Raw genomic sequence first — 12,827 nt, 5'->3', positions numbered from 1 at the left:
ATGGACACGCCGTGGTCACGTCTTGTCACACGTGTGGCTTTGTGGAGCCACACCCCTAGGTCACTGGGCCGGGTCCCCTGTCCTCCCCGAGTGGCTCTCCTCGGCACAGCAGCCCCTGTCGGATGGTGGGGGCTTCACCCACTGTCCTGGGCCACTGAGCGGACCCCCGAGACTGAGCTCCGGGGGAAAGCAAAGGGAGAATGTGGGGTGTTGGCCTCAGTCCAACCCAAGGATGACTAACGGCCATAACCAGCGAGAGGGGGCGGTGGCCTCACGCTCGAACCCAGGATGTGGGTGGGGAGAGGGAACGTTGGGGAGCAGCTCACCTCCCCGTCGTTGTCTGGAAGCCCAAGTCGGCTTTGAGGCACTTTCATCCTTGTTTAAGGCAACAAGATGGCCATTACAGGTTGTCCGTGACTGTGGGCTCGGGCTGGCCCCGGGGACGCCGCAGGGGGATAAGGGAGCGGGGCGAGGACCCCTGAGAGGCTGAGCGGTTCTCAGCCATGCGGCCTTCCCTCCCCCAGCGCAGGACTTGCGGGGCACAAGACCAGGTCGAACTTTTCCTTCCATCTGTGCAGAAAGTTCCGGGCCAGGGTCTCTGTCCCCCACGCACCCCCTGCTGTGTGGTCCAGGCCGGGGCCGGGCGGGGGTGGGGCATCTCAGAACACTTTCCCACCCCTCCTCTGGGGGCAGGTGACCGTGGCATCTGTCCGCCGACACCTGGTGTCGCAATGCTGGGGTAGGCTGAGCACTGGGCTGGCAGGAGTAGGGTCCTGGCCAGACCCAGCCCCGGCCGTGGCCCAGGGAGGAGGAACAGAGCAGGGGAGGGGCCGGCTCTGACCGTCGGTCCTTGTCCTCAGCGGCCGCTGCAGTGCACCGTGCAGCCCCGCCGTGCGGGTCCCCTGCCCCACAACGGGGGACAACCTCAACTCTGCGGCCTCCTGGGACGGGGCGGTCTCCGTGGCCCCTGCCTCCCTTCCCTCCCCTCCATCCTCCTGACCCCCTCCTCTCCCGATGTCCAGGAGGGATCTGCAGGCTGCCCCCAGCCCAGGCCAGCCACCTGGGTCACTGCTCTGGCGGCAGCCTCTGCAGGGGTGCGGACCTGGGTGAGGGGAGCAGCAAGGCCACTGGGGCTGCTGGGATGGAGGGGGTCCTGGACAGACAGAGCCGGCTGGGGTGGGTTCCCCCCCAGTCCTGTGTCTTCTCAAAGTGGGGTCGGGGACCTCCTGGGAATGCTGACACAGGGCAGCGACGTCCCTGCTGCCAGAGTCAAGGGGCTGGGAAGGAATCTGCTCCCTCGAGTTCTGGCGCACGGATGCGGCTCGTGTGAGACCCACCTTGACCCCGGCCGTGACTCGTCCGCCCCATCTTCCCACTGCGGGGCCCCGAGAATCAGGGAGACCCACCCGCAGGCCAGAGTGACCCCGTCCCTTGGAGACACCGGCAGGGAGGACAGCTCTCCGGGTCGGCCATGACTCCAGGGTCCCGGGCTAGACACCCCGGTCCCGGGCTAGACACGGAAGGGAGAGGAGGTGGAGAGACTCGGTGCCCCCACCCAGGAAGACACGTCCACACTGTCCTGGGGAGTATTCTGGGAGCCAGGGGGCAGCTCCGCAATGTCTGTGCCCATGGGGGGAGGCAAGGCCCAGCCCGGCCCCCCAGAGCTGCTCACGCACGTGTGGCCCCGAGCACAGACCCCTGCAGAGACCCAGACAGGTGGGCTTGGCCGGCAGGGGCCCCTGATGTTGTGTGCTGGTGGCACAGAGCAGGGAAGGCGGCTGCCTCAGGACCTTCTGGAGGACGGCTTTGTGACCTGCCGTCACCGAGATAACCCAGCGAGGCAGGGACACTGCTGTCGAAGGGAGGCTGGGGTCTCTCAGCGTCAAGGTCTGCCCTGGGGGAGGGCGGCAGGAGCAGAACAGGGGGCTCAGTGTCCTTGGTGGTGCTGGGCCCCAGGCCACCTGACGGCTCCGCCCTGGGGCCACGGGCCAGACAGCCAGCTTCGGGGAGGGGTCCCTGACCGTCGGGTTACACAGATTTTGTTTTTGGTCGCCCTGTATTGGTGGCAGGGGATGCTGGTCTGTGTCTTGCAGCCGTGTTGACACATTTCCTTTAAAATATAGATTTATTTAAGGGCGTGGAAGGGGTTGGCGGCTGCCTCGGGAGGGGGGTGGCGGACGTCTCTGCCTCTCCCAGGTGTGTGCTGTAGGCCGGCAGCCTGGCCAAAGGCAGACAGAGGGGAAAGGAAACACACGGCGTGGACAGTGAGAAGTGCGCTCGTCCGAGTGGACATCGTTAGAGAAACGGTTCAGCAAGCAGGTGCGGGCGGCTCGGCCGTCTGGGCCTCAGAGGTAGAGGACACCCTCAGGGACACGGGGACAGCCAGTGAGGACGGTCCTGCCCGCTGGACGCCAGCCACCTCCGGCATCGAGGCTGCACGCGAGGTGTGGAAAGCACCCCCAACCCCCAGACACATTCTTTGGGAAATAGAGTAATTCTGTAGTCCCATAGTAACATGATGTAAGGGTGTTCTGGGGAAAAGTACGGCTTTATTCCTGCAAACGGGGACTGGGCGGCAGGAGCTGGGAGGCAGGTCAAGTTCAGAGTCCAGTCCCAGCGCGCCCCCGGCCCCCCAGTCCATCACCCAGACCCACCACGGCTCCCAGGCCGCACGGGGTGGTGGGAGCGTCCTCGTGGGCTGGCGAGTGCTGCCGGACGTGGCCACCAGGGGGCGCCCGAGGCTTCGCCAGGCGCAGGTGTGCGCGTGCGCGCGCCCGCGCGTGGGTCGGTGTGCGCGCGCCCGCGCGTGGGTCGGTGTGCGCGCGCCCGCGCGAGCCTCCGTGCGGGAACGCGCGCGTGCGCAGGGCCGTGGGTGGGAGCCGCGACTCCCGCGCAAACCGGGGAGCCCCGTGGCGGTTCCGGGTCCGCTGCGGGGAACCAGGATCCCCCGCCCGCGTCTTGGTGGGCGTGGCCTGGGCGTGGCCTGGGGCGTGGCCTGGAGCCGCCCGCGGACCCCGACCCCAGCCGCAGTCGTGCCTCCCGGTGGCGCGGGATTTTGCGGGCTGCCCGGCGCGGGCGGATGCGGTGCCCTGGCTGCCCGTCCCAGCTTCCGGCAGCCCGAAGGGCCCCGTAGCCTTGCCGGGGGCCCCTCCTCACCGGACGCGGGAGAACCGCAGGCCCCGCACCGTCCTGGGGAGGGTGGGGAGCACATTCCTGTTGAAGGCCTTTGCACCTGCTGTCCCCTCCGTCTGGAATGCCCCACCCCCACGCCTACTTCTCCTCCTCCACTTCAGAGGAGGTCAGAGGTCAGGGACCTCCCAAGGTCTGGATAGGGCTGTGACCTCAGAGCGCCGTGGGGGCGGTATGGCCTCATCAGCAGGCCCCTGGGGGCCCTCGGCCTCTGACCGCTGATAACAAAGGTGTTGGAAAGGAGACACAGAGGAGTCACCAGGCAGCCTGATGGGCTGAGAGTCCTCTCAGGGGAGGTGGGCAACTCTGCAGGAAGGGGCTGTGGCCACCTCACTCTCTCCTGGGGGAACAGCCTGTGTCCACCTTTGCAGGCCCACAGGAGGCTCCTGGATGCAAGGCAGGGACTGGCAGTGCCAACATGGGCGGGGCTGCGAGCAGCCACCGACTCCCTGAGTTTCTGAGAACGAGGTTCCTCGTTCCCCACCAGGTTTGTGTCACAAGGTGGACGGATGCTTCCCTGTCCCCACCCCCTGCCCCCCGAGGCTCACTGCCGGCCTTGTGCGAGGGGGAGGAGACCCCTGCTCTCCTCTGAGTCAGTTGCCAGCTCACTCCTATCCTTCAAGAGGACTGGTCTCCTGCCCACCCATGGCCCAAAAGTGTTCTCTGTCCTAGGGCTGAAGATGGGCTCTTCCTTTAGGTTGGTCTTATGGCTCTGTGCTGGGGGGACCCCAAAGTGGTCCACTCCAGGTCCCTGTGTATCAAGTGCTGTGCAGGCTGGAGAGAAGGGGTCTGCCCTGTCCCCTCCAGGCCTCTTTCTGATGTGTGGCTGGTCATACCCCAATACCACCTCTGTCCCCTGCATCCACCCGAGGGAGCCGTCAGGTCTAGGGACGGTATGACAGGCAAAGTCAGGGGGGCGTGGGCCCCTGGCAGACTAGGCTTCCTGCTACTCACCTGGGGAGCAGAAAGGGGGGCGTGTGGCTCCCTGGTACACTTTGGGCAGAAGTGGGGGTCCTGGTTTCCTCGTCAGACATGTGTCAGTCCCCACTGAGTAGCAGTGTGGTCATGACACCCTCTATCTTCAGGCCTGACTTCAGATCCTGCTTCCTGAGTGTGAGGCCTGAAACAGTTACTTCATTTGACTTCTGTAAAATTGAGGCACATTTGTGTCCCCCAAAACGTGTGGTTGTGAAGCTTCAGTACATGACTGAGTAAAACTTAGAATCCACCAGAGATGGAAGTCACAGGACAGTGTGGCTGTGCCATGCTGCGTCCACCACCGCCACCACCACCGCCACCACCGTGGTCATCGCCGCCGTCACCACCACCATCACCACCACCATCGCCGTCACCATTACGGTCACCAACACTGACATCATCACCAGCACCACCACCGTCACACCATCACCATCACTGCCGTCGCCACCACCACCACCGTCATAACCGTCACCACCATCGTCACCGTTACTGTCGCCAGCACTGACGTCACCGCCATCACCGCCATCACCGCCATCGCTAACCTCATCTGGGTACTCCTCCGCGGGGGAAGTGCCTTGGCCTTCTTGCCCTGCCCTGGATCTGGCCCTTGGTCTTCTTAGTGGTAAAAGGTCAGAAATAAGAGCCCGGGTGTTGACTCCATCAAGAATGGCGTCTCCTTTTTCACCGTTCGATTTCTGCTCCTGCCTGAAGCCTCCCCACCTGCCCCACCGGAACAAATCTCCCGATCCCTCCCTCCTTCGAAGCGGCACGCTCAGCTAGCGCTGCCTGCCTGCTGGACGGACCGCAGCTGTGTGGCCCAGGGCCCCCGTCTTCCCTTCCAGGCGGTGGCTGCCGTCCCCTGGTCCTCGGTGCCTGCTGGGGCTCTGCCCTCCGCTGCGCCCTCCACCCTTGGCCTCCTCAGGGCATGTCGGTGCTAGACGTGGTCTCGGAGGGATGCCGCGGGCCCTCTGCTCTGGCCAGCCGCGCTGTGGGTGCGTGTTAGCTGAGCGCCTGCTGGCTGCGTGAGGTCGCCGGCTGCGGCTCACGCTCTTGGGCACCCGGGCATGTCGGCAGAGGCAGTGCCTGGGGCGTGGGGGGCACTCACGCTCTCCAGCCTCCGGAGCGCGCTCGTGGGTGGGGTGTCGCAGACCTACTCGGAGTGACTCAGAGGGCAGCGCTGGGCCACCCCCGGGGGCAGAGGGACAGTGAAGCCTGCACTGCCACAGTCCAGTAACGGCTGACTCCCAGGCTGACTCCAAGCCTGAGCCCCCCATGCCTCCCCAAGGTGCGTGGGACTCCCTCAGAGTGCTGGGCCAGTGCGTGTCCCCCACTACTTCTTGAGGGGCTTCTAGGCTGCCGAGCACGTTGGCCGCAACTCCAGACACGGCCCCCTGACACCGTGATTCCCAGGCCAAGCCCGCATCAGTGTCCACGGCTCCCTGCGGACAGGGCGCCACTGCTGTCCTCAGCAAACTCTTTGAGCACAGGGGAGCTCCAGCCACGGGCTACCTCTGCAATGTGCGTCCCCATCCACTGGCCCTTCCACAGGCCCTTGGAATATTAGATTTGCCTATAAGCAGGGGCTGGGCTGCCCATGCTCAGTGGAAGCTGGGTTTTCAGGGGACAGTCTGGCCAGTGGTCATCGTGTCCCTCCACACGCCCCAAGCAGGCATGGAGATGAGATCTGGAAGCATCCCAGGGGCGGATGCAGGGCAAGAGTTGCCACTGGCTATGGTGAGGCCCCTGCCTGTCCCCCTCCCTGAGCTGGTCTGGTGGGGCAGGACCCCCAGTGCCTCCTCCAATTTGCCCAGTTTTGTGTGGGTTTGGTCTCAGGTGAGACTTTCTGGGGACACTATCTCAGAGACTCCCTGAATGGCATTTACGGGGGCCCAGGGTGGCCCAAGCACGTGGACTCCCAGCTGCCTAGAGCCACGTGGGGCTTGGTGTCAAGTCCGCTGGCCAGTGTCCTCCGCCTGCCCGTCCGAGGACAGGCCTGCTGCTGCTGGGACCAGAGTAACGGGGGCCAAGCCTGCGCTTGAGTCCTGTCCCTGGGGTCCCTGGGGCCTGCTGGCCCCTGCTCTGTGCCCCCGAGGAGACCTGTGGGCCAGCTGGGCGTGGGGGAGACAATTGCCTGGAACCCGCGGTCCAAGGAGCCGCCGGCAGAGGCCCAGGCTGGATGGAGACTAGGAGACGGGATCCCACTGCTCACAGGACAGGAGGAATAAATCAGGAGAAATTACACGGCACATCTTCTGTTTCTCCCCCTACATCATGTTTTTCGTCAAAGAAATGCAGTCTACGTGAAAACTTATGAGAGGGCAGTGGGGCACATCCTTGCTTCTGAGGGCGCGGGACAGGGCTTCTAGAATGTGCAGGTCCCGCGTTCCCTGGGACGTGAGCTGGTGCCAAGCGTGCTGTGGAGGGGTGCCCCCGGCCCTCCGCTCTTACCCTGGCTGTGTCAACAGCCTGCCCTCTCTAGGGCAGACCATAGCCAGGGGACTGCCCAGGGGCCTAACTGCGGGGGAGAGGCCGTGTGGCTCGGGAAGGAGAGCCTGGGAACGGCGCCGCTGAGAGGCGGCTGACCCGCATCCGTGACCGGCCCCCGAGCTTTCCGGAGAGGCCAGAAATCCAGGTCCTCAGGCTCAACCTCCTAATTTTTTAAATTGGCAACTAATTAAAATAATTGTAGAACACTGTGTCCATTAAGCAGAGCAAGTGCAGAGGGGAGTCAGCATCTTACCCTGGTGCTTCCTGCCGGCGTTTGTGGCGGCCAATGAACCAGCCGGGTATGTGGTTACAGAAAGAGCCCGGAGTTGGTTCGGGCTCCTGGGTCCTTCCTCACGCCCTGTCTGTCTGTCGCAGGACCCCAGCCAGGACCCCACGTGACGCCCAGCGTCCTGCTCTCCTTAGGATCCTGCGGCTGGGACGGTGCGTCCGCCTGTCGACTCTGGCGTCTTCCCCGAGCCCTGGGGAAGATGGGGGCGCTGAGCCCGTGGGGCGCGGGCCCCGGTCGCCCCTCCTTTGCTGCTCGTAGTCAGCTCTGTTTGTGCCTCTGCACGTGTTTCTGTGAACGTGCCCAAAGAAGGCTCCCGGGCCATGCGTCCCACTGCCCTGCCCTGGGGGTGAGGTCGAGGGTGCGCTCTGGGGCTGGGGTCGGTGCAGGTGGCTGTGTTGGCTCTGGCCGGGACAGCATGCCCTTCAAGGCCATCTGATCTCTTAGGATTGGCAGAGCCCCGGTGGTAGGAGAGAGACGGCGTGGGGAGCACCGAGCTGGAGGGATGGGCGCTCCCTGGAGAAGCCAGGAGATGAGCTGGGCAGCAGGGTGCGTCCCCACGTGGAATGAAGGCCAAGGGTGCTGTCTAACTGGGGAGGGGGGCCTCTGTCCTCTGTGCTCAGACACCTACTTGGCTGCGAGCTGGACATCCGTCCGGGGATGAACAGTCTGCCAGGCTGAGGTGGCGAGTGCCAGGTCTCCGTGGCCTTCCGTGGTCTCCCGTGGCCCCCTCTGGACATCACCCATCCATCCTTCTCTCTAGCGCTGACCTCAGAGGCAGCCTGAGTCCTTCTGCTCACGGCCGGCCAGCAAGCCTCAGGGGAAGTCACCACGCACGCGTTCCCTGAGCGATATCTGGGGACAGCGAGGTGTGTCCTGGGCTGGGGGGGCCTCCCTACTCCTGGCCTTGCAGGGAGGCCGTGAGGGGGCCTGGGAAGAAGGTGGAGGCCTGGCCGAGAGCAGAGCCGGCTGCAGGGTGGGTCGAGCTGTAGGCTCTCCTGGCCCCGTGGAGCTTGGACCTCTGAGCCCAGGGACTCTGCACCTGTAAATCAGCCTGGCCGGGGGCCCTTGTGTCCCAGCTGGTGCCTTGGGGGCCTCTGGCTCTCTCCTCCTTCCTCACCCCCAGCCTCCACCGGATCTGCCGGGAGATCCCTCAGTTTCTGCTCCGAGGAGGCCCCTGGGATTTCTGTCCCCGCTGCTGTTTCCATTTTCTCTTTCTGGAAGGGCGCCCGGGCTCGTCTCTGACTCACTGGGCTGTGCACTAATCTGAGGGCCTTGGGCAGGTGGTGGGGGCTGGGGGAGCCGGGGTCAGGGGGCTTCCCACCAGCCGCACGTTTCTCTGCAAACCTCTGAGCAGATTTCCTGCCTTCGCAGGGTCCCTCCGTGGTCACGGCCGGATCCCTGCCCTCTCCCCTTCCCCCGCTGAGCCCCACCCAGAGGCGACCGTGGACCATTTCCCCAGTCCCCCCAGAGCACCTGTGGGGCGCAGTCCACTTCTCCCAAGGTCTGGGGCTATGAGCACAGGATGACCTCAGGACGGCCAGGTCGTTGGTGACAAGGACACTGGACAAGTGACTTGTCTCTAGACCCACATGGACTAGATCCTGGTCCCTCCTCTCTGGGCATCTTGGCACTCAGCTCCTGCTACTGCCCACTCCCCGTCCCGGCTCAGCCCAGCAGAGCCCCACACCAGAACATTCCATCTCCCCTCGAAAGTGGTGCTCTTGTGAGCACACCTGGTGGTCTGTCCCTTGCCCCAGACCACAGGGTAGGAGGTGTGTGACACACGTCTGTACACCTGGCCCAGGACTGCTGTCTGAGGAGGGGCAGGGGCAGACTTGCCTGCTCTCCAGGAGGATGGCGACCACGGGCTCAGCCCCCCGTGCGCGAGGGGGATGCCAGGTCCCTCAGAGCTCAGAGGTGAGGGGCCAGGTGGCTTCACAAGGTCCCCTGCGCTCCGCTCTCCTCATCCTCCCGCTGGCTGGCCGGAGGGTCCAGCCCCAGCCCACCCCTTCCCGGGCGCCGTGTGGACAGTGGGAAGGGAGGGGCGAGTGCGGCAGGAGCCGTGACGCTCTCAGGGCTCCTGGCGGGCGTGTGGGGGTAGCAGTGTCTGCCCCTCCACACAACCAGGCCAGCTGGCCTCCCTGGGGCTGTCTGGGCCCCTCCACAAGCAGTGAGGACATGGTGTGTGTGTGGGGGCTACCGGGACACCTGCTCTGCCCGCCTGGCCTGAGCGAAGAACCCGGTAGTGAGCCTGTAGTTGGTAGCTTCTGGGGAGAGACCAGGGAGCCGGGGCCAGTCTTTGGGAGACTGGACCGCGTGGACACCAGGCCCCACCTGCGGGAGCCGGATGGGCTCTGCAGGCCTGCGGTCCCTGCATTCAGCCAGCCCAGAAACATGGCCAGGGACCAGCGGCACAGACTGTCCTGTCTTGCAGAGCGACCAGCCACAGATAAGCCTGTGTGGTCCCGGGACTGGGCTGGCGAGCCTGCAGCAGACCAAAGGCCGGCTGTGCACTCCGCCAGCACCAGACACGGAGCCTGACCACCTCACCCTGGGGTGGGGGTTCCTGGGGTGAGGCTCTCAGCTTCTTCCTCTGCCCAGTCCAACCAGCCCAGTGTTGGGGGCTAGAGTGGGTCTGGGAAGCCAGATGGAGCTGGGGCTGGGGGCACGAGTGCGGCCCACGGTGTGGGGGACAGTTGCCTCCTCTAGCTCCCCTCCCAGACGTTGGCTCCTGCCCCAGCAGCTTGTTCTGGAGACTGGGGGACACTAGCAGTCATTTACACGTCAGTGGGGCTTGGCCAGCCTGCCCTGTCATTCCGGGGGCCCTGCAGTGGCCCCCGTTCACCGCATGCCTATTGGGTACCGGCCTTAGGCGACATGCTGGATGCTGCCTGGCTCCCTGAGGCGGGAGGGGTGCCAGCTGCCCCCGTCTCAAAGATGAGAAGACTGAGGCTCAGAGAAGTGAACTTGCCTGGAGTCTTCCCTCAAGGATGCTGGGGCCACGACCTGACCTGGGAGGGTCTGCCTCCACCTCGGACCGCCGTCGGGGTGATGGCCGCCGTTGAGTGGGAGAGCTGGCGGCTACCTAGGGATGACACGAAAGGTTTGTTTCCTGGATTTCATGGCCTTGTTGGGGTCTCTGCAAACGGCCTCCGGATCTCCAGGCTGGCGCAGGCCCGACTCAGCTTCCTGTGCAGGCCCTGGCCAGGGAGAGGACGGGCTGTCCTGGCGTCACACCCCAGCCAGGGCCTTCTCACAGGGAGGTGTGGAGGTCCTCCCTTTCCGGCCACCGTGCTCAGACACCGGTGGGAGGTGGGGGGTGGGAGGTGGGGGGACCCCTTCTGCCCCAGGCCGGGAGCCTCCAACCAACCCCTCCCCCGCATCCCTGCATCTGTCCGTTCCTGGACTTTAAATAGCCGTGGCCAGGGCTGGTGCCCGCTCCCCACTCCTCCGCTGGGGCTGGTGCCCTGCTCCCCCCTCGTCCGCCGTGGCCTGCCCACAGGGCACACACGTGTGCCCCCCCACACAGCCGGCCTTTCCCACTGCCCACGGGCAGGCTGCCCGGCCCTGCCGCACAGCAAGAGGACCGGAGGACATTCTGGCGGCTGGATGGCCCGGGTACCTGGGTTGCAGGCCACACTGGCCCGGAACTGGTTGTGACCTTGAGGAGGATGGAAGGGCGGGGCGCAGGGCCACAGCTCCCGCAGCAGAGGGCGGCCGCTCCCCTGCCCCTCCCGGGCTCCGGTCATCCTTCCCTTGAGGACTTCGCTGTGCTTTTCGTGCCCCTTCCGTGCAGGGGCGGCGGGGGCGTGGCTGCAAGCCCGGCCTGGGACGTGGCCTGGGGTGGCTCCTGGCCCAGGTCTGAGCGGGGTGCGAGCGACGGCGCGCGGCGGGCGGGCGGGAGCCTTCTCCCTGGTTCTCGCTGGTTCTCCCTGAGCGGGCAGAGCGGCTGAGCCCTGCTCTCTGGCGGTGGCTTCTCGGCGCTCAGGCTTGGGGCTATTTTTAACCTGCGTGTGGTAAGTGCATTTGTTCAGGAAAACCACTGTCCTGGTCAGTCCCACAGCTGCCGGTGTGGACAGCGCACTCACGCGCCGGCCGGCCGCCGAGGGCCAGAACGGGAACCGTCAGCTGACCAGCCCAGGATAAATCCGGCTCCTCGCACGACCGCCTCCCGCCGGCCCTATCTCGTTACCGACGCCAGCCCCCACCTTAATATAACTCCCAAACCACGCCTGGCAGCCGGGGAGGGAGCGGGCCGAGGCCATGACCTGGTTGCCGGCCCCCGGGGCTGCGGGAGGGGGTGCCAAGCCAGACCCGGGCTCGTTGTTGGGGCCCGGCTCCCCCCAGGCCGTCTGAGCTCCCGGGTGATGTGGCGGAGAAGGCACAAGCTTCCAGCAGGCCTGGGGCAGGGAGGGACTTGAGGTGAAGGGTCCCCGTCAGAGGGTCAGCCCCGCGGCACTGGGCACGGGCTCCCCTGAGGTCCTTCCAGGACACCTTGCTTAGAATAATGAGACCCTGGGCGGAGGGAGTGGGGAGCCGGGGGTGGGGGCTCCCTGGGGCGACGGCCCTGCACCCCCACCTCCCTAGGCAGGGAGTCAGGTCCTCAGCCCTCCCAGCCGGGTCCCCGGACTGTCCTCTCTGAGCCTTCCCAGGACACTGGGTCTTGCGGGCAAACTGCTTCTGCCTGCGGCTGTGGCCCGCACTGACCTGGCACGGTAGCCCCTTCGCCGTGGTCCCTGTCGGGCCAGGAGGGATTTGGAGGCTCAGCCCCCTTGGCCAGGCAGGCAGACGCGCTCTGACCTCCTGCGCAGAGACTCGTTGCGCTCGTTCAGCAGACCTCGAAGTAACCCGGGGCCGGGGCTGGCTGCGGGCGCAGACGGGAGCTGTCCCTGTGGTGTGGGCAGAGGGACACACACCCCACAGGCTCCGGGGGGGCCTGGGCACGGCGGGGTGCAGGGCAGGGGGCCCAAGGGCCCCTGCTGGTGAACGGGAGGCTCACGGCTCGCATACAGCCTTTGGCACTGCCGGACTGAGAAAACACGTGTACGTACTGGTTTTAAAGAACGAACCGCTGATGAGGACAAGGAAGGCGTTAGTGACACGGCTGCCGCCAGAGCCAGCCCCTCCCAGCCTCTGCGGCAGCCCCGCTGTCCCCAGGCTCCTCCTGTCTGGACAGTCCGGCTCACCTGCCCAGGGGGCTGTGGGCCGCCTGGCATGGTGCCTCTCTCCAGGAACAGGGGTGGGCACTGCCACCACCCCCACCCGGGGTCCTGCCTGCCTGGGGAAGGGCGGACGCAGACAGGCACCCTGACGCGGGGAGCCCAGCTGGCAAGCCTCAGAGGCAGAGCGTGCCCTAGGATGACCTAGTGGCTCAGCGCCCTGTCCTCCGAGAGGCTCAGCCGTGCCCAGTCAACCCCTGCAGAAAGGGCGACGCGGACGGCCTGCTGACCTTCACCCTGCGCTGTCGGCCGCTGTCCTGGGACAGTGTCCCCGGGGGGGGCGTTGGCTCAGAGGCCCCCCTCCTCGCCTCCTGGTCACAGCTCCCAGCTGGGATTCCCGGAGACTGCATCAGTCGGGGAGGGGGTTCAGTCTGAGCTGGAAGGGAGAAAGAGAATCCACGAGGCCATCAAGAGCACGCTCACTCCGCGGGCCTGAGAGGCAGCCCTGGGGGGCGGGCAGGGCTGAGACGCTCAGAACCCATCGCCAGGTGAGTGGACACAAGCAGGTGCCACCCAGTGGCTGATGTGCCGCCCCGGGGGGGGCCCTGGGGCTCCCAGCGCCTCCCCAGGAGAGAAGGCACAGTTCGCAGTGACTTAGTGGACAGGAAACCCCACAAAGACGGGCTTCCTCGTGCTGTGGGCACAGCCGTTTGCGCCAGAGCCGC

General features: G+C 65.8%; 1 protein-coding gene across 1 annotated transcript; it reads right to left on the bottom strand.

The window, feature by feature from the left end:
• Window positions 1-2,143: 2,143 nt before the first annotated feature.
• On the bottom strand, window positions 2,144-11,106 carry LOC131808004 (basic salivary proline-rich protein 3-like). Its single transcript, XM_059133857.1, has 3 exons — window positions 10,566-11,106; window positions 7,572-10,028; window positions 2,144-7,133 (listed from the first exon to the last, which is right to left on the bottom strand). Exon 3 carries the CDS (start codon window positions 3,209-3,211, stop codon window positions 2,309-2,311), a length of 903 nt encoding a protein of 300 aa, XP_058989840.1. The 5' UTR covers window positions 3,212-7,133; window positions 7,572-10,028; window positions 10,566-11,106; the 3' UTR covers window positions 2,144-2,308.
• Between the last annotated feature and the right edge of the window lie 1,721 nt (window positions 11,107-12,827).

Source organism: Mustela lutreola, chromosome 9, assembly GCF_030435805.1.
Source record: "Mustela lutreola isolate mMusLut2 chromosome 9, mMusLut2.pri, whole genome shotgun sequence".
Classification (NCBI taxonomy): domain Eukaryota; kingdom Metazoa; phylum Chordata; class Mammalia; order Carnivora; family Mustelidae; genus Mustela; species Mustela lutreola.
The sequence above is the reverse complement of the archived record's forward strand: the minus strand, read 5'-3'. Positions and strand labels throughout refer to the sequence as shown.

Coding starts and splice junctions, on each gene's coding strand:
- LOC131808004 (XM_059133857.1), bottom strand. CDS start 3,211: ATGTGCTCCCCACCCTCCCCAGGACGGTGCGGGGCCTGCGGTTCTCCC.